Here is a 17,835-nt window from a genome sequence, read left to right as displayed (position 1 = left end):
AGAATCGGTGAACGTGTCAGAAGCAGGATGGTCTGCTGCCCAATGGAGGTTACTTGACGATGGCTCCACAGTCAGCAACAGAGAGTACCAGCTTCCCTAGGTCAGCAAGATCGCAAAGACGTTTGTCGCAAACGTCCTTACCTCCCCCGGGTGGCTACACCGTTGCCCAAATATTTCAATTTTGTGCTTGGAGGCCCCTTGAGAATGAAATTCCTCCAAGACTGAACGAAACGCAGCCGCTGAGCCTGTTTTGGTATGCAGGTTCGTACACACACAGATGAATTTCAATTGCAAGGATTATTATATGACCTACCTGCATCAGATCAACACTTGACGAAATCTGTCATATCATTGCAAAAAGTTCGTGACACAAATTCAGAGAAATTCAAGAGGCGGAATGAGAGAGTTCATCATGCCCAGCGCTTATTCCTTGAGACAATATACCTTATCTATATGGACATGGATGAAGACCTGAAAACGTCCCGAGACTATCGGACCCGCTTACCGCCAGAAGATCAAAGAGAGTTAGAAGGGGGCTTCAGCGAAAATATTCTATTTGCTTGCCAAGCATTGAGTAGAGGGTTCCGCATCCGAGGAATTGAGCACTTTACCCAAGAGCTTGTAGAACCAGCAAGACAATTGCACGCTGCAATGGACGCTCTTCGGTTCGCGTTTCGTACCAGGGCGCTGACATGCTCGTCATCTCCATATCTTGACCTGTACCCCGTCCTAAAAGACTTTGATCAAGCATGGGCAGCATTCGAAGAAAAAATTTGTTTTTGCTACTTTTCCGTTTCGTATCATGGTCGACCGGGACGGTTTGACGATCTGGACATGTTCCAAGTAAGCGAAATATTTATCAAGTCACAATTGTATTTGTCACTCATTTTAATTGAATGCCCTAGGTTCTAATGAGCGAGACGATTCTAAGATCTGTTCAACGTGGCTACATAGCATGGAATCAAATTCACACGTTTGATCCCATCGTAATTGTCGCGATTCCCAGGCTGTGCATGGTTGCTGGCTTGCATCACATGCCGGACTGCGTTAGTCTTCTTCGCGGTGAACATGGGTTTCGATGGTTCCGCTCAAAAGAGCCCATTTTGCAGCGCATTCGCACTCATTTACAGCTGCTCGATGACTCCAGCATCACCCTTCTGGAGAAAATGTTGGTAGATTCCGATCTAGCGACGGAAGTACAAAAGCACAGTACCCCCTCGGCTGAAGAGCATGTTTCTCCAGCGGCGGAGGAAAGGGCGCTGGACGCTGCGCATACGCTCAATTCGGAAAGTGAAATAACAGAGGAAACTCCTCCTACCACTGAAAAGAGAGCACGCTTTATGCCCGCTATCCAGACTTGCTCGGCGAAATTGCGACCGGATCTGGGATTGCATTGGCTTTTTAGAGACATATGTAGTGTCGCAGATGATTTGCAGAGTGGTCCCCATGCGAGGGACTTTGTTGCGCTCATGCATAGGGTCTTCAGCATGCACGCTGAGGATGGTGATCCAAAAGGCAAAGGCAACACAGTAGGAGCAAGGGGTGCGGACACGATCTGAAATGAAAGGGGGACTGGAGCATGAAACCTCGGGGAGCATGTAGTTATCTGAACATTAGAATGTACATTAACTCTCAATCGTTGCGACAAACGCGCACTCAAGCGATGAGCTACAAGGACCGTTGAGGGTGGGCTGATTTCTTCTAATGTGCTCTTTTGCTCTTAATTACAGGGAACTACAATATTCTTTCATGGGCATCTTAAGCTTGCCCTCGCTTTATCTAGTATCTCCTTTCTCATCTTGGGATAATCCGGGTACAATTTTAGCACCTTATGACAAACATCAATAGCCTCCACATGCTTTTTTGCCTTCATATAGTTGAAGGCCAATTTATATCCCATAGCGGGATTTGCTTCGCGATCGAGCTGCCAGGCAATTTCGTAGTGATCTGCTGCGTCTTTAAACGATGCTTCTTTCTCCATAATAAATCCCAAATACTCCGACGCTTTGGCGCAAGAGCGATTCTGTGACAGACATCGCTTGAGAAGGTCCGTTGCTAGATCGTATTTACCACCCTGTTTGGGATATATAGGAGATGCATTAGTTGTTGGTTCCTCGATGCATCATCCTCCCACAAAATCAAAAACAAAACCTGAATGTAGATGTCGGCAAGCAGGATCCAACTGCGTTCAAAATCATCAGCTAGCTCGCTTGTCCACTCCATTTTAGCAATTCGTTTCAGTTGATTCCTTGCGCGTGGTGGTTGCTTCAACAGCATGTAGCCCACCGCCATACCCTAATACATGCCGATTGCGGCTTAGAAGCCCTTCTTTCAAGAGGGAGCAAAAGGAGAGAAGTTACATACCAGTAGCGCTGGCACGTAGTCCCGCTCCGTATTGAGTATTTCTGCAAATTTGGCCAGTGCACGTTCAATTTCAACCTTCTGCTTTGTTGCCATGAGTGCGTGACATTCAAGAACCTGCGTTCGCAGCGACTTTGGGTTTTGAGGGAGTTCCTACTCGTTAATGTTCAGCTAACCATGATTGTGTCGTGTTGGTCAAAAACGAAAAAGGTTACCTTCAACAACTTGTCTGCCGTCAAGATTGCTAATAGTTCGGAGTCGCCTTTCTTACCGCCGCTGGCTGAAGTGTCGGCAGCCCCCTCCAGTGCCTCTCCCCCTGTCGTTTCATTGTCAGGATTAAGAAAGATCTCCACCATGTGATACAATGCTCGCTCCCCCCATTCAGTATCCCGCCGACAGAAGTTGAATTCCTTCAACGCTTCATGCGGGCTATTTGAATATCTTTATCAAGAAAATAGATGGAGTTTATAACTGCTGACATTACTGCGACTGAATGTGTGGCATAAAATCATACCTGTAATGCAGACCTTTGCAATAGTGGTAGCCAGGATGCAAGTTGACCTTGACCGTACTTTCCTCCGCCAGTTTTAAATACTTGGGTATTTCGTCCAACTTTCCGCTTCTCCGCAGAACCTCTATCAATCGAACGAGTGCAGTGTAATGTGTCGGAATGCGGTCGAGAAGCGATCGAAAATGAAAGATTGCTTCTGCATGCGAATTACTGCGATACATGATCTCAGCCATCAACATAGTGGCCTCCTCATTGGTTGTATCGAGGCGAAGCAAGTTAGAGCATTGTAGTTGAGCAGAGTCAACCTCGCCTTTTGAAAGGTAAATCTGGCAGACTGCCAAAATAGACTGCAGTTGTGAATACATTAATACGAAAGAAAATACAAAATATTTAAGCAAGTTTGCTTCAGTCCATGTTCGCACCTTTGCGTGGCCTTCATCATTTTCAATGGCCTCGTTATAGTGAGTCAGGGCATTATCCACCTCCTTTAGGTCTCGGGAATAAAGCTCTGCAATCTCATAATTGATATCTGCCAATTTGGTTCGCTGTGGTCGGGTATCTGCCGCCATTGCTTCTTTGGCCAAAACCCTAAAAGATCCAGTTGAGCGGCAGAATGGATAGTTAAAGATGCATTACTTAAGTCAGCGTACCGCATTTGCAAATCGCGTGCTTCCTGTAAAGCCATTACTGCTTTCTTTGGGTTTTGCATGCATCGGTACACCTGTGCAAGAAGCGTCTGACAGGAAATATCCAGCTCGATGTCGGATATTTCATCAGCTATACGCATTGTGAGTTTTAGCAAGAAGGAAATTGCCATTATTCCTGCCATACTTTGCGGATGTTCCAAGGCTTCCGTGAGTATCTTTTCTGCATCATCGTATCTCTGCAGTTTTTTATATAGCTGGGCGAGGTCGTATCTCAGGATAGAGCCGATAGGAGATTCATTTGCAAGCGCGGATTCGTAATAACTTATTGCCTAGAAACATATCTCTAATTAATCTGGCCAAATCTGAAGGCTGTGGCCATGGAACATACGCGGGAATAGTTGTGGGTTCTAACGAGAGCTTTGCCAATTTTGCTCGCCAAAACGCTTGCTTCTGGACTAGAATCCATTGCCGACTCGTAAATTGCGATGGCCTTTTCGGGCTGAATGAAAGATGAAGAAATTCAGATGGGTGTCGGGGGAAATATCAAAAAGATGTAGCCTCTTACCTCTTGCAAATTCATATAAGCATCACCCAGTAATAGACAGCTCTCCACTGTCGGGTTCCTTTCGACAAGCTCGCTGTAGCAGCGGGCATACGCTTTCTTGTCATTTTTGTACTTGAGGTAAATATCAGCCATTTGCCGCTTCGCCTCAATGAAATATCTAGCAAGTAAAGAGTTGATGTCGCACATTACATGGGTATACAGATGACAGTTGGACCTACGGCTGATCCATGGTGATGGTCGCAAGTTGGTTGAGGGCGGCATCTACTTCACCCCTAGCGAGGGCCAATTCAGCCTTTGCCATTACCAGCCGGTCTTGTTCAGGCATGCCCGAAAACACCTGCACAGCCTCCTGCATAACCTTTGCGGCTTCATTCTATGTGGGATTAAGACGGTTTCATTATTACTGTGGGTTGCAGCACTAAACCTTTGAACTTACGACATGCTTCAGTTTCGTGTGCACATCGACAAGCTCCAGGTATAAGGTCATGCGCTCATGTATAGAAGGGATGTGATCTGGCCGCTTCATACGCGGGACCCGGTTTCCTTCTGCAAATCAATGAATAAGTTTGCGAACCAGTTCCTAGGGTTCCTATATGATGAACTTACCTCTCATTGGCTCCTTCATACCGGGAAGACTCATGGCAGTCTGCAACGTGGCAAGTGCTTCATCATAATTGCCTTCCGTTATCTGCACGCGGGCCTTCAATATGTGGAAAAGCGGGATATTCCGAACTTGAAAATTATAGCTCAATCCCATTTCCAAGAACTGAATTGCTTGCTTTGCGTGGCCATCATATAAATGTATCTGGCCCATGAGGACATAGCCCTGAAATTACAGAGAAAATTAGCCGTTGCGTATTTTCTGACCATAAAATAAGAATAATGGGCACCTTCGGGTAGGTATTATCTAACTTCAAGCACCTTGCGGCGGCCAGTTGCGCGGAAGCTTTGTCCCCAGCTAGGAATTTCGCCTTGGCCAAGTGATATACAGCTTCAACTGAGCCTGGGTTCACTTTGCAAACGACCTCCAACAGGTCCAGGACAATCTTTATGATTGGATGCACGTCTTCTCCTATAATCACGAGGTGTAAGAAGTTCCTTCTTGGACAACACTGAGTAAGAGATTACCTTCGCGTTTGGGATCGGATGGACAGTGCTCCATGTAGTCTTTCACCATCTCCAAGAGGAAGTCCGGGTTAACCTGGACATAGTACTCTAGACTATAGCAGGATTAAAAAGGTACTTGGAACTTCAATTCACTATCTGACCTCATCTTTTGCTCACCTGAGAGGCATGGCATTAATCAACTGTAGTTCGATTTCAACGGCTTCCTTGAGGTATTGTAGGCGCTTTCGGGCATCCCCGTACTTGTACCACGCAAGAACCGAAGAAAGATAAGTCATTTCAGCAGATTTCCCTGCATGGTTGGTGAGTCGGACATTGTTCTAGCAGTGATGATGAAAACACATTATTACCCATTGCCATCTGAAATTCATTGAACAGCTCTAGTTGCTCTTCAGCAGCGTCAAAGTGCCCACTGAGGAGCTGACATCGTATCAAGCCTAAATCGCCATGATTTATTAATTGCCTAGGACACTGTTAATGAGAAGAAGCTAACCTTCCAGAGCTTTAACGTAATGTGGATCAAGGGACGCAGCATGTTGATACGCTTCTCTTGCTCTCGGTAAATCCTCTATTCTGTTGGGTTCAGTCATCCATATCTAGGTTACCTGCAACAATTCTTCTTACCCAACAGCAAGTGAACATGACCAAGCTCTGTTCGATAAGCGCTATTTTCCGGTTCGATAACTATTGCTTTCTCCAGCAACTTGGTGCATCCGTCCAGTACCCTGTAATAAGGTTCAAGCAAGCCGATTAGAATGAACCATTGACAGGAGATGATAGGTAGAGAACGCACGTTGCCAGGCGGTTTGACAGGCGAATAAAGGGCTGAGCAGTAGTATAATACAGTTGCGCATTGTGAGGCTCCAGCCTATCTAGAGTCTGAGAAAAATTATTATTACACTTCATCCCAACTGGCCGTCCATCAGTCAAAATCAATCACCTGCTTGAGCTTGGCAATGTAAGATGCAGCCATTGCATATCCACCTTCTCTGCAGAGCTGATTGAGGCACTGGGCAATCATCGCATCTATGCTATCAGGCATCAACCCTGCCAACCGCTGTGATGCTTCGTTGACTTGTTCCCAAGCACCCATTTCCAGCAATACATACACCCGCTCGATGTAAGCTGGTATGAAACCAGGATAGTGTACAATGATTTGGGATGTGATATCTAGAGCGGGAGTTAATTGGCGACGATGTCGTCGGAGGTAATGCAGGCGACCCATGAGAGCCTGCGGTTTTGAATACACTGTAAGCCGTTCTATTGAGGAAAACAACCCCACTTCACTGCACGCGGTACCTCCAAATCTTTAGGTCTCTTCTCCAAAGCACGATCCAGCCACGTATGTGCTTTCGCGGCGACGGAATCTTTTGGTGATGCCATGTCGATCCATCCCATGAGCGTCAAAGCCTCAGTAGACCCGGAATTCATATCGAGCGCTTTCTTGACGTTCTCTTTGGCCAGGTCAAGGAAGCCGCAGTGCCATTGAAACATTGCCGCTTGTATATGAGCGCGGTCGGTTAGAGACGGTGAGTTACTGGCAATCGTCAATTTTGCCTCAAGCTCTTGAATTGCTTCCCTGTCTGTTACATCTTAACAGACCGCCAACTTTCTTTGTGAAACAATGACATACGGGCGTACCAACTAGTTTACACCGCTCGTGAGCATGAATCATCGCAATCGGCGCTGCTAGGAGGAAATCGCGCTTATCCTGCACACTTTCCAAGGCGCGAAGAGCTTCCGTAGGGCGGCCTGAGGGGAGCACAACAGAGTTGTTAAATGTAGGATTAGCTTATCATATTTATAAAAGTTACCTTCGAACACGGTACTAGCGGCCCGCCAGAAGAGAAGAAGTGGATCACCAACTTTCCTCTTGAGGCGATCATCACATAGTGAATATGCATGATGGAATAGTTTCCTGCGACAGAAATAGTTGATCTATGTGTATAGCATCATAAGAAGCAAAATAAATGAGAGCAAAAGTGACTGTGATATGCATACAGCTGCAAGGTCCTCGTCTGCACTCATCTGGTTGAAATTGGTGGATGGACGTGCTTGCGACGTGGTGCGTCTAATAAGCGCGTGCTTAGCTTCGTGGCATGTCACATGACAACACAGCATAGTGTGGAGGTGATTGAAAATGGCACTAGGACTCATTATTATCCGGCTCAATCCGGTTAATCATATCGCATAATCAGCACCCCCATCTACTGCTCAAAACGGTGTGGCATGTATTGTAATGTTTTTTTTTTTTTTTTTTAAACTGCGGTGAGGCGCATGCCAAAGGTCTGTAAAAGGGGGGCCTTTTCCCTCTTTCCTCTTTACCCATCCTCGACTCGCAAGCATCTGCACAAACGCTCATTGCGACCTCATAGCGACCCACATTGCAACCTCATCGTGACTCGGTCAACCATGAGAACGCCGATGTGGTGGTGTTGAGGACCTCGACCGCCCGACAGCAACCGTGATCAGAACCAGCGGCAACCAATCGGATCTGATAACAAAACCTACTATTATGCTGCCACATTTGTTGAGCTTGGTTGGTATGTACCGATGGCATCATCTCTTTTCATGTCATTCTGTCGCTGACATGCAGTTTTAGTCTCCAAGTCTTGTCACTGAACATCCTCTGGCTTGTGATGCTGCCCAGTCGATTCGCTCCTGGATGCAAGAGTCTGGCTTCAATGCCATCAAGAGTTCCAGATCAAGGCCTAGTAGGGACCGCGTGTGGTGGTGGGCAATTATCCGGTTAGAACCAACCGTTACGTATTGCGTGTATAATTGCCTAGTAGTAGCTTTTCCGAACCGGTTGTCGCCGGTTTATTCCCTGGTGTAGTAGCTAGTGCCAGTTTCTGTCACCTCTACACTAAACAACTGAATTGAATTGCAATACAAGGCACCAGGATGACAAAAATACTGCTGCTGTACACTTTTTATCTCTCCTAGTCTGACATACGACCGACGGTATACGAAAGAAAAAATATGTAACAAGAACCATCAGCAAAAAAAGGCGACGTCTCTTTACTATGCAATTAGTGGTAATTTAATATTCAGCGCTTCTCTGAGCAGCTCGTCTTGCGTTCCTGTTGTAATCTCTGCGCTGCTCCTTTGTTCCCCAATATAGCATGGCCGCTTTAGGGTTGAGGTGCGTTGTTGGATCTGCCAAAGGCTCTTCCGATACCAGTTTCTTCAGTGCGTCAAGGTACTGTCGCACATCCTCCGGTCGTTGAACACTACAGTCATGGTAGGTTAGCATGTACAATTGTTGAAATCAGTTATACACTCCCATACCGGTAGTACGGAACACCATCTCGTGTAACTTGTGGGTGAAACATTTCACAGACAAAGCGAATTCGTGGGGCGACCTCAGGAAATGAGTCGTGGAAGACGATTTGAGCACGAAACTACAAAAAGGTAACTGAGATCATTTGCAGGCTTTGCGGGTCTTTCAACAGGGTGCACACCATTCCGCCGTCAAACTGTGTCATGGGCATGCCTATAATCGTCACGGACCAGGAGAAAGGATTGTCCTCTTCAAGTTCCAGCAGAATGGAACCATCGTATTCTCTCGACGCTGTTATCTGATCGAACTGTATCACATGCATTTAGGAATGAGACATAACGGATACAAAATAACATGGCTCCGCACTTGACTTCGCAGGTTGCTTGCAGTTGTAGTTTCGCTCGTTAACCACTGCCGAGATTCTCTTTGACCAGCAACGAATGAGCAACCGTATGTCTCGGTAGCAGTCATTTTAAACCATCATTGCGTACCGTATCCACTGTGTCGTTTCTGCCAGCAAGGCTTTTTGTATCGCTTCCAACCGCGTTCGAATCGAGGAATATTGATAGTGCCCTAAAAAAAATTGCATGGAGTTGGTTGCTGATGACGCAAGATGGGGTCATGGAACATACCATCCATCAAGTTGTTCCCAAACTCAAACCTGGCCAGCTTGAATGCTGTAGTATTGTTCAAACAAGAACACTCAGCTTCAAAGGGGCGTATGTGGATAACGATTTGGCTAGACTCACCGGTCCCGTCTCGTACTTTTGTCGACTCAACGTCGACCACATCCTTGTGTTGTCAGGACATTATTCCGATATTATCTCGAGCGCTAGTTCTCTTTAATTCACTTACCAGGTATATGTCATAGTACCTAAGTAAGATGTTAACAGAAGGTCTTATTCTTGAAACAAATAGATGCACACCTACATGAGGAACATCCTCTTCACAATGTCGATGAACGGAGATTGTGACTGACAGTTGCAAAAGCTGCGCTTGATTGATTTGCTACCTTCCCGCCTATTAGAATCATTACTGGTGGTCCAGCCTAGATACTGTGTGAAAGCACCATCTGAGAACTTTGCTAGCCGTTCGCGGATCAATCAGCACTAACCTCTTCGAGGCGATCACATAATGACACCCGTAACGTTTCTGAAGTTGACTTAAGTAAACAATCTATGCATGTGCCAGAGTGGGCCTAAAATATTCTCACCGTGCTTTATCTTCTGATTGTATTCCTCAATTACAGTCTCATCTGTCTCATGCTCGTGCCCAGGTTCGTTGTGGAATGGCTAACGCACGATGGAAGTGCTTGATGAACAACGAAAGAACCACTTAATGCGCAGGAAATAAGTTTATCAACCTTATCAGAAAGTAGGGACTGTATAGCTGAAGGTTCAAAGTTGAGGTTAGCTCGTGCGCTTGATCCTGCCCGACGGAAATGAGCATGTTATGGTGCCTTACAAATTAGGACTGACAGAATCCCATGAGCAGCACTCCACTTCTCGCCCGCCTTTCTCGCCTCCCTTCACGTTGATTTAGAAGAACAAAGCGAACCGAGAATAAAGCAGCAGAGTATCCCACCAGGTCCCCAAGATGCTTAGACACACTTTCCCGCTGTCGACCCAGTGTCAGTGCAAGCTTACAGTGCCCGTAGATCAATAGATATCTCACTTGGAATATATATTGGGATTGAATCTAACACGCCCGAAGCCAGTCGTCATGGCGGTGACTAAATCCGTGCACCGTTTCGAATTAACTGAGGTGATCTAGTTTTGGCTCGTCAAATCAAACAGTGCTCCTTACCTTTGGGTGGACCTTGCGGATAGTCCTCCCCCATATTAAACACAAAATCCTATGCATGGCATTAAACCGTGCAACCCCGTTTGACCGTCAATGGAACACAACTCACAAACATTCCCAAGCTTGTACATAACGTCAGTTCGGGCGCAACTAGGACAGGAAACCTGTTTTCCGTTCAACATACCAATAGGGGGTTTTTGGTGGGCCTAATATAAGGGCATGGACATGGGTGATGTTTTCATCATTATACCTAACGTTGGGAGTAAGCTTATCAAGATGTTCCCAACATACACTGCGTGAGCAAAAGGCTCAAAACCTACCAAACATGAAACTGATGCTCCGGGTCCTTTTGAATGTCATGCAATTCTTTTTGTATTCGGAGAAGAGTCCTGTTACTCATCGCTGGTTATACACTGTTCTTTAAAGATTCTTGAAGAGATCTGGGCATGGGAATGGATTATGGACAGCAATAGGCAATCTGAAGCTTCAGTCTGGAGGTTGGTGCTGTGGCCACAGTCACGTCTTTTTCTAAAGCTGTGCCATCCATGCAGTAATTAGAGATCCCTCACGTACTTGGCCTGGGAAGAAGCTTGCTGTCCCAGTGAGATCTCGCCATGGTAAGGATGCCAAGTAATTTGCACCGAGAGATCTGTAAACCTGATGCCTGATGTGCAACTTTTCAGACCCAGCACACCATCCTTCTCATACAGGCGCAACCAGGACGTCGGGATACACGTCAGTGGGAAGATCACAATACCTTGAGCCTAGCCGTTGAAGGTACACTTATTGGGCTGCCTCATACAGTAACTTATACTGTACTGACCTCATTTTAATGTAGCTATCATAGCAAAGTATGAGCAACGCTTAAAGCAACTAAACCCATCTGTGAGGAACATCCATTGTAAGTACAGGTTGTTTGAGGCCGCCTGCATGCTAGTTGACCCAAGGTTTTTTTTTTCTAAAGATGACATTAGCGATCTTCAAAAGTACATTGATACGTTCGGCGATATCTGCTGTTTGATGTAAGATCTATTTATGCCCATTGCTGGATTAGATGGAACACTAACTGTCCTCTTAGTTTGGATCCAACGACACAGTCATACATCCCCCACGACCGAGAATGGTTCAAACAGAAGGTATTTAACCATCTGATGAAGGTATGTATACCTATGCGAACGATCATCGCTTGGTTAGTAGCTAACGTCCAGCGATTACAGCAAGCCAGTGCTCGATGATCTTCAAATATCCGAATGGGGACCTTTGCCAACGTGTGCTAATGCATGATGTTGCATGATGTATATATAATGTAGCTCGCAAACTTTTGTGACCGAACGTACACTGTCTGTTGTTTTGAAGAACTTGAATATAAATCGCCAGAGGCTCAGAATGCAGCGAGTTACAGCATATTGTATCTCTGCAAGGTCTAACGACGCGATCTTGACTCCATGGAGGCCACAGATCAGCAAGCGTTACTGTACGACAAACTAGTACAGACGTCCATAGAGCACCACGACTATGAAAATGCCATATTTCTGGCAGAGCGCTTCGTTGCCTGCTATCCGCAAAACCCACGAGCGACGTACCTTCACGCGAAAGCATACTTTCACAGCAACCGGCACCATGTTGCCTACCGCATTCTTGAAGGACAGAACTATCTGTTGTCCAAATACCTGTTCGCACGTTGCTGCATAGATTTAGACGAGCTACAAGAAGGAGAACAAGCCCTCAGATACATAATACAGACAATCGATAGTAGCGGTGAGAATTGGTTACCACAGTCACAGGTGCTAGACGCGGACAAGATCACTCATATGTGACCACGCAAAGGGTCTACCATCGGAGAGCTTGAGTTGGAGCATGTATATTGTCTGCTGGGCAAAATATGCAGGTGAGTTCTGACTGTTTGGCGTTTGCGTTGCTGGCGCCAGCTGCACATCGATGACCCATATTGGCAGACGAGCGGGCAAAAAGGGCGAAGCGATAAAGGCTTTCAAAAAGGCGCTCGAGTTGTGCCCATTCCTGTGGAATGCCCATCAGAACTTGTGTGAACTAGGTTGGTACCAACTAAAACGATGTTTAGAAGCGTGGAATTTGAGAATAGTTCTAATATTGTGTACACCAGGCAGTTCACCGGAAGCAGGGGATGCCTTTCAAGCCAGGTACTCATTAACTATGGTGGACACATGTAGAATCTATTACTTATTACATCTTGCATAATCATATGTATCAGACTAAGTGGTCGGGCTTTGCCATCCCAGCCACACAAGGTAATTCCAAGCATTTGAGAGTTTTCAAAGCATCTGTCTCATATAGCCGTTTTCCACGTGCAGTCTGCGACAAGGAGGAAACGATTACGTGATGGGGCATCCAAAAGTAGTGGACGGGAAACCACAGAGGTAGTTACGGTCAAAGAGAGGCGGAAGGTTTGCGACATTTTATGGATGATCTTTGGTTCGCCTTTTAGACCAATGAAAACGGTGGTGATGGGGATCTAGTAACAGGGGATGAGGTCATCGAAGATTTGAGAGGGTGCGGGCAGGCATACAGCGCCCTCTGCAGATACGAATGCAGAGAGACGTTGAAAATCCTCTCCGGTCTCGGCGAAGTTCATTTGCGGACAGGGTGGGCCCTCACGCAAGTACGTTCATCTTGCGTGATCAGAAAATAGCGATCTTGGTCAGTAACATCAAATTAGGTAGCACGATCATATTACGAAATGGCAAAATATCCTGAGGTTCGCGGTATATGATGTTATCCGGCCCGAATTGCTGCTTTAACAGATTTTCTGTTAGGCTGCACGTTTTTTTCGAGAAGCACGGTAATGAAGATACATGACTTCCCTTCAAAATTACAACGCCAACACTAAGACCCTCTTCGTCGGAACAGGGAGCTGGAGCCCTGGCGAGCAGAGGGACTAGATCTGTTTGGGAGCTGCCTATGGCATTTGAAGGAAGAGGCTGAGTTGGCTTACTTGGCAAAAGAAATGGAAAGCACCGATCGACTAGCACCACAGACCTGGTATGTACTGCCTTGACCAAGTTTCGAAGTTAGTATAACTTTCCGGCATCCATACTGATGAATCATGCAGGTGTATTGTTGGAAATTTGTACAGGTGGGAGAACTGAACCTGAAGGTACGATAGCTCGCGCGACTTACCGCCATTCTGGGCAGCTTGAGACAGGAACACGAAATGGCGATCAAGTGCTTCGGACGTGCGATTCAATTAAATCCATATTTCCAATATGCATACACGCTTACCGGTTTCGAGTACAAAATGAAAGAGGACTATGACCGAGCAGTGACTTTTTTTCAAAAGGCCATTCGCATTGACCCACGTCCTTTTAATGCATGGTAAGCAACACTGCCAAACCTTCTGAATTCCTAGTTGCTGTACGCGGTTGATGTTGCGTAGGTTCGGACTTGGCGAAATATACTATCAGCAGCAAAATTATAAAGCCTCTCAATTTCATTACGAAAAAGCATTGTCAATCAATCCTAAAAATCCCATCATACACTTTCATCTTGGCACGGTAAGCGAAAATAATGTTGATTGTGCTTGTTCCCTTCGAATCTGACGTCAAAGCGTCGTTTCAGATCTTGCAGAAATTGGGACAGGACAAGTCACTAGGATGTTTCGAAACAGCTGTTGCGCTTGAACCTAAAAATGCTCTTTACCGGTTCCGACTAGCATATGCACTAGCTCTTTCCAAGCGCTACGAGGTAAGGAAGAATGTCGCGCCCTGTTGACACTGGTAACACTGCAGCATCTTAACAATAAAGTGATGACTTCAGGATGCTCTGAGGCAGTTAAACCCCTTGGAAACATTCACACACATTGAAAGCAACGTTTATCTTTTGATGGGGAAGATATACAAGGAACTCGGTGATAACAAACACGCGCTTTTGGCATATAGTAAAGCACGGGATCATAGGAGTGCCAGGCACGATTTGATTAATGAAGCCCTCGGTATGTCTGCTTCAGATTTAGAACCACAGTTGATTCCAATTGACGATCGGATTACAATTTGCAGACAATCTATACTCTTTGGGTGACGATACTGGTACGTAGACACTGTCTCTGACCGAGCCGCCAACTTTGATTGATTTGCATTTTACGCAGATTTGTCAGATCTGTTCAAGCATTTGGATTGAGAGGCAAGCAATATGTCAACTTTTCACATTCTTGCACATACATTGTCCGTTTGGTCTAGAATCAGTGATTGAGGAGTGTTTGAATGCTATCTACTATGTCTACCAGCTTCTGTTGCCGCAGAAGGAGCAGTTCCTTGTAATCGTCCCGAAGCACCAACTCGTGAATAGCATCCAATTTTTCATCTATGTCAATCACCGATTTCTCTATTGGGACCTCGACCGCGGACCTGAACATGGGCAGTGAGCACTGCGATTTTATCTTTCGTAGAGGCGCCAAGGGAAAAGATTTTCTTCTCTCGATGATCTCTTCTTGATTCTGAGCCTGGCGAAATGTTAGCCGGCTAAGACTAGTCAGATTATCAGTTTCGGAATGGAATATACCTCTCGTACTCCTTCTAGCCGGTGTGGTTTCTTCTGAATAAACTCCACAATCGCATTTCGACTGTCAGAACGTAATGCCGGTGGACCCTGAGGCGACGAGGCAGAATATCGAAAGAGGCTATCGAGAGCCTGGTGAACAACTGTCCAATCAGAGTGATGCAGCCCCTTTTCAAAAAACTCGGGCAATATGTTGTAAGAGGAGGACGTGGACACAGGTGCGTGCGCCGTAATGAGTCTGTACACTGCGAATGACAATTTCAAAAGAAGGATTCAGTTAAACATTATCAGAAATGAACTAACCTATGGGCTCAGGTAGCAACTCCCATATGCTTTCGGTCCTCAGTGCATCGAGCACGCTGTGAATATCAGCCGGGTCGCACGCGGTACATACGCTCGCCGCCAAGCCGACAATACTAATGATAGTATTAACAATCTGGATGGAAAACGAAATTCTGTTGCTGTCTCCGGCATTCAAAGTTCGACGCGTTCGGATGCCATACCTGCCAAGTGGTAGCGACTGTCGAATCGCTCGCTGCCAATTGAACCGCAGTCTGACTTCCCTCCAACAAGATTGGAAGAATGTTGACTATATCTGCTAGCGATTGGTGAAAGAGCGCAGCATCATTCCCCTTCAGAGATTCACAGAGTTGCACCAAGCACATGGCAGGCAAACGGAGAGATTGAAAGCACCGAAGAACTCGTTGGGGGTCACTATCGTCCTCCAGCTGTTGACAAAGATAGTCCCTAAAGACTCGCTTAACTCTGAGGGTGTAGCCATACAGCCGAACAACAATTGCTCACCACGCGTCCGTAAATGACAGTCCTTCTCTATGCGCAGAGACCGCAGCGTCAGCGCTACATGCACAATAACGCAACCAAGGGGCAACCAGAGAATCGTCCAATTGAATATGGTTGAGTGTAAAGGGTAGGTCAGGTTCATCGCGCTGTCGGCTTGCACATATCCGATGGGTCAGAAGTTTTAAACGCATCCGCATGGAGAGATTCTCCTCCAAATGGAAAAGAAGGGAAGGAAAGAGCTCATTTGCCCATCGCTCGCATACGTGTTGTGAACCTGACACGGTATTAGCATAACCTCGGCCAAAAAATTGATTACGGCTCTCCGTGAAACGTACCATTAAGAAAGATGTAGCCGACCAAGTCCGACACGAACATGAAACTCAAGATGGGTGTAGTTGAGAGCAACTCTGAAAATATAGCCTTCTCGAGTGCACTAAAGGCGGCGGAATACAGCGTATGCATGAACACACACAGCCCAACCAACGCGACATTATACATGCAGTCTCTCTTTCCGCTAGATCGTGTCAAGTCGTCAGGATTTGTTTGGGCTAAGCAGGAGAAAAAGACATCGATGGGGCGGACGTCTCCATCAGAAAGAAATCTGCATTGTCCATCTGCACTGGCACTATCGAAACTCCGAAAAATCAGAGACGATATCAAGACTTTGGAAGCGTTGAAATCTGAAGAGGTGAAAGAGAAAGGAGTATTGTTCTTCACGTCTTCCTCGTGTCCACCCAGCAGAAGATGCGCGATGGATATTGCCCTTTTTTCTTCGTCGGTATTTGACGATTGTACAAGAGTAGCAATGCAACCGCCGGTCAATTGCCACAATTGGTCGCACTGTGGAAGCGATTGTCGATCACCCTGGAAAAAGAGAATACTACTCAATGGCTTCAGAATGGTGGACTTACAAGAAGATAAGATTATCTTGCTCACCTGGAAAGGAAAATCATGTTCGCAATGCCAGGTGCGAGTGCCTCTATCATGTTGGTTTTCACCAATGTCCGTAGCAGCGCATGCAGTTGGGACAGATACCAGTTTGCTGCAAATATGAAGTATGGGTGCTTGAATTTGGAAAACAAATTAACATCTCGTTCGCACCTATGCCAAGTAGCATCGTTATGGGGTTGCTCAGTTCAATGAGCTTCTTCAAATGTGCAACATAGGCAGTGGACAAAGTCGACACCATCTCGGAAATTATCTCTATATTGCTGTGAGCAGCGCTGTGAGATATTCGTAGAACCTGCTTCCATCTTAATGCTACGTGAGCATGCTGTAAACTGGGTAACATCTAACTTTGTGCTCACGTTTGATTGAGCATCTGTAGCTCGTTCTCACGTGCGGCGAATGCGACGATATCCAGCATCGTCGCTGCAATGTTAGGGGAACCCATAGCAGACAGCTCCAATGCCAATTGTAGAATAGAGTAGGCCTAAGAGAAGTGTAAGAAGGTAACAGAATCCCTGGAGGCCCCAAACGTGGCGCACCTGTTGCCAGATCATGTCAAGTTCAGGCAGCTCGCTCATCAAGCGCTCAATGTCACCTTTATGATTACTAATGAATGCCTGCGAGGTAGTAGGGTTATGACAGGGAAACTGATTTCATAAAATACAACCAGCTGTCTAGCACCTTTTTGTGAACAAATGTGCGGTTAAGAGTGGTAAACGTATTGCGTCCCAAAGACTTCCAGGGGATATCCAATCTTGAATTGTGAACTGCCAGCTGCTTCATAATACTATTTAACACCTTGAAACATTCTAATTCGCACTGAGGTGCCTGTAAGGGCGGGTTTATTTTCGAGTCATGAACGGCTGTCTCTCACCACGAGGTACTTTTGGAGAAAAGAAAAATCGTAGTCGGTTGACGTTATTGGACAGTGAGAATGACATCCTTCCACTACTAATATGATCTAAGGAGAAGCACCAGGTCACAAATGCCTGACGACAAAGGAGACCGCGGCAACATACCTTCTCCACAAGATCATTAAGGTCGACAGGCGGAAACGCTTGTATGTCTGCGTGGATCCGCTGGAGCTCCGAGGTAACAAGCACACATTTTTCGGGGTCCAACTCGTCGGCAGATACAGGCCATAATTCCCGACCCATCCTTCCAGCTCAATCCCCCCAGTCCAGGCACCCGCTAAGAAAACACTCTTTCGATCGTGTCGTGTCGCGTCGCGTCCATGTCCGAGTCAAACCATAAAAGCCAA

The 17,835-nt window shown here is 46.2% G+C and overlaps 6 protein-coding genes across 9 annotated transcripts; 3 read left to right on the top strand and 3 right to left on the bottom strand.

The window, feature by feature from the left end:
- Positions 1–23: 23 nt before the first annotated feature.
- On the top strand, positions 24–1,746 carry SPPG_02765 (uncharacterized protein). The gene is made up of 3 exons (XM_016751050.1): positions 24–261; positions 323–843; positions 906–1,746. The coding sequence occupies exons 1-3, from the start codon at positions 60–62 to the stop codon at positions 1,557–1,559; spliced, it is 1,377 nt and encodes a 458-aa protein (XP_016610329.1). The 5' UTR covers positions 24–59; the 3' UTR covers positions 1,560–1,746.
- On the bottom strand, positions 1,685–7,247 carry SPPG_02764 (uncharacterized protein). The gene is made up of 25 exons (XM_016751049.1): positions 7,211–7,247; positions 7,024–7,147; positions 6,851–6,961; positions 6,509–6,792; positions 6,150–6,440; positions 6,003–6,088; positions 5,834–5,934; positions 5,703–5,777; positions 5,560–5,646; positions 5,369–5,501; positions 5,213–5,304; positions 4,975–5,156; positions 4,691–4,910; positions 4,521–4,630; positions 4,303–4,457; positions 4,085–4,241; positions 3,908–4,018; positions 3,704–3,848; positions 3,523–3,649; positions 3,295–3,460; positions 2,876–3,219; positions 2,577–2,802; positions 2,365–2,514; positions 2,152–2,295; positions 1,685–2,074 (listed from the first exon to the last, which is right to left on the bottom strand). Exons 1-25 carry the CDS (start codon positions 7,235–7,237, stop codon positions 1,748–1,750), a joined length of 3,975 nt encoding a protein of 1,324 aa, XP_016610328.1. The 5' UTR covers positions 7,238–7,247; the 3' UTR covers positions 1,685–1,747.
- A 789-nt stretch (positions 7,248–8,036) lies between these two features.
- SPPG_02763 lies at positions 8,037–10,741 on the bottom strand. 2 transcript variants are annotated; one of them, XM_016751048.1, is made up of 19 exons: positions 10,616–10,741; positions 10,480–10,545; positions 10,405–10,417; positions 10,299–10,347; positions 10,167–10,224; positions 10,077–10,109; positions 9,957–10,018; positions 9,856–9,881; positions 9,706–9,784; positions 9,607–9,644; positions 9,423–9,547; positions 9,348–9,366; positions 9,242–9,284; positions 9,125–9,169; positions 8,984–9,065; positions 8,859–8,916; positions 8,674–8,799; positions 8,501–8,613; positions 8,037–8,442 (listed from the first exon to the last, which is right to left on the bottom strand). In XM_016751048.1, the coding sequence occupies exons 1-19, from the start codon at positions 10,693–10,695 to the stop codon at positions 8,253–8,255; spliced, it is 1,305 nt and encodes a 434-aa protein (XP_016610327.1). In that variant the 5' UTR covers positions 10,696–10,741; the 3' UTR covers positions 8,037–8,252. The 2 variants fall into 2 exon arrangements, with proteins under 2 accessions (XP_016610327.1, XP_016610326.1); XM_016751047.1 differs by having other exon boundaries at positions 10,299–10,417.
- A 139-nt stretch (positions 10,742–10,880) lies between these two features.
- On the top strand, positions 10,881–11,701 carry SPPG_02762 (uncharacterized protein). The gene is made up of 6 exons (XM_016751046.1): positions 10,881–10,912; positions 10,979–11,072; positions 11,134–11,196; positions 11,260–11,317; positions 11,374–11,452; positions 11,513–11,701. Exons 1-6 carry the CDS (start codon positions 10,910–10,912, stop codon positions 11,528–11,530), a joined length of 315 nt encoding a protein of 104 aa, XP_016610325.1. The 5' UTR covers positions 10,881–10,909; the 3' UTR covers positions 11,531–11,701.
- A 21-nt stretch (positions 11,702–11,722) lies between these two features.
- Positions 11,723–15,045, top strand: SPPG_02761 (anaphase promoting complex subunit CDC27). The gene is made up of 17 exons (XM_016751045.1): positions 11,723–12,053; positions 12,123–12,183; positions 12,251–12,348; positions 12,418–12,454; positions 12,526–12,562; positions 12,626–12,691; positions 12,760–12,933; positions 12,991–13,029; positions 13,088–13,113; positions 13,182–13,313; positions 13,384–13,407; positions 13,467–13,646; positions 13,708–13,825; positions 13,890–14,015; positions 14,088–14,262; positions 14,327–14,356; positions 14,416–15,045. Exons 1-17 carry the CDS (start codon positions 11,741–11,743, stop codon positions 14,445–14,447), a joined length of 1,668 nt encoding a protein of 555 aa, XP_016610324.1. The 5' UTR covers positions 11,723–11,740; the 3' UTR covers positions 14,448–15,045.
- On the bottom strand, positions 14,142–17,764 carry SPPG_02760. 3 transcript variants are annotated; one of them, XM_016751043.1, is made up of 14 exons: positions 17,594–17,764; positions 17,449–17,535; positions 17,256–17,393; positions 17,114–17,191; positions 16,934–17,058; positions 16,728–16,879; positions 16,563–16,668; positions 15,962–16,506; positions 15,630–15,900; positions 15,329–15,572; positions 15,129–15,261; positions 14,829–15,070; positions 14,489–14,769; positions 14,142–14,426 (listed from the first exon to the last, which is right to left on the bottom strand). In XM_016751043.1, the coding sequence occupies exons 1-13, from the start codon at positions 17,729–17,731 to the stop codon at positions 14,509–14,511; spliced, it is 2,520 nt and encodes an 839-aa protein (XP_016610322.1). In that variant the 5' UTR covers positions 17,732–17,764; the 3' UTR covers positions 14,142–14,426; positions 14,489–14,508. The 3 variants fall into 3 exon arrangements, with proteins under 3 accessions (XP_016610322.1, XP_016610323.1, XP_016610321.1); XM_016751044.1 differs by having other exon boundaries at positions 14,142–14,769; XM_016751042.1 differs by having other exon boundaries at positions 14,142–14,769; positions 17,452–17,535.
- Positions 17,765–17,835: the final 71 nt, after the last annotated feature.

The sequence above is a fragment of the Spizellomyces punctatus genome (genome assembly GCF_000182565.1).
Source record: "Spizellomyces punctatus DAOM BR117 chromosome Unknown supercont1.4, whole genome shotgun sequence".
In the NCBI taxonomy this organism is placed as follows: Eukaryota; Fungi; Chytridiomycota; class Chytridiomycetes; order Spizellomycetales; family Spizellomycetaceae; genus Spizellomyces; species Spizellomyces punctatus.
This window is presented reverse-complemented; position numbering and strand designations above follow the sequence as displayed.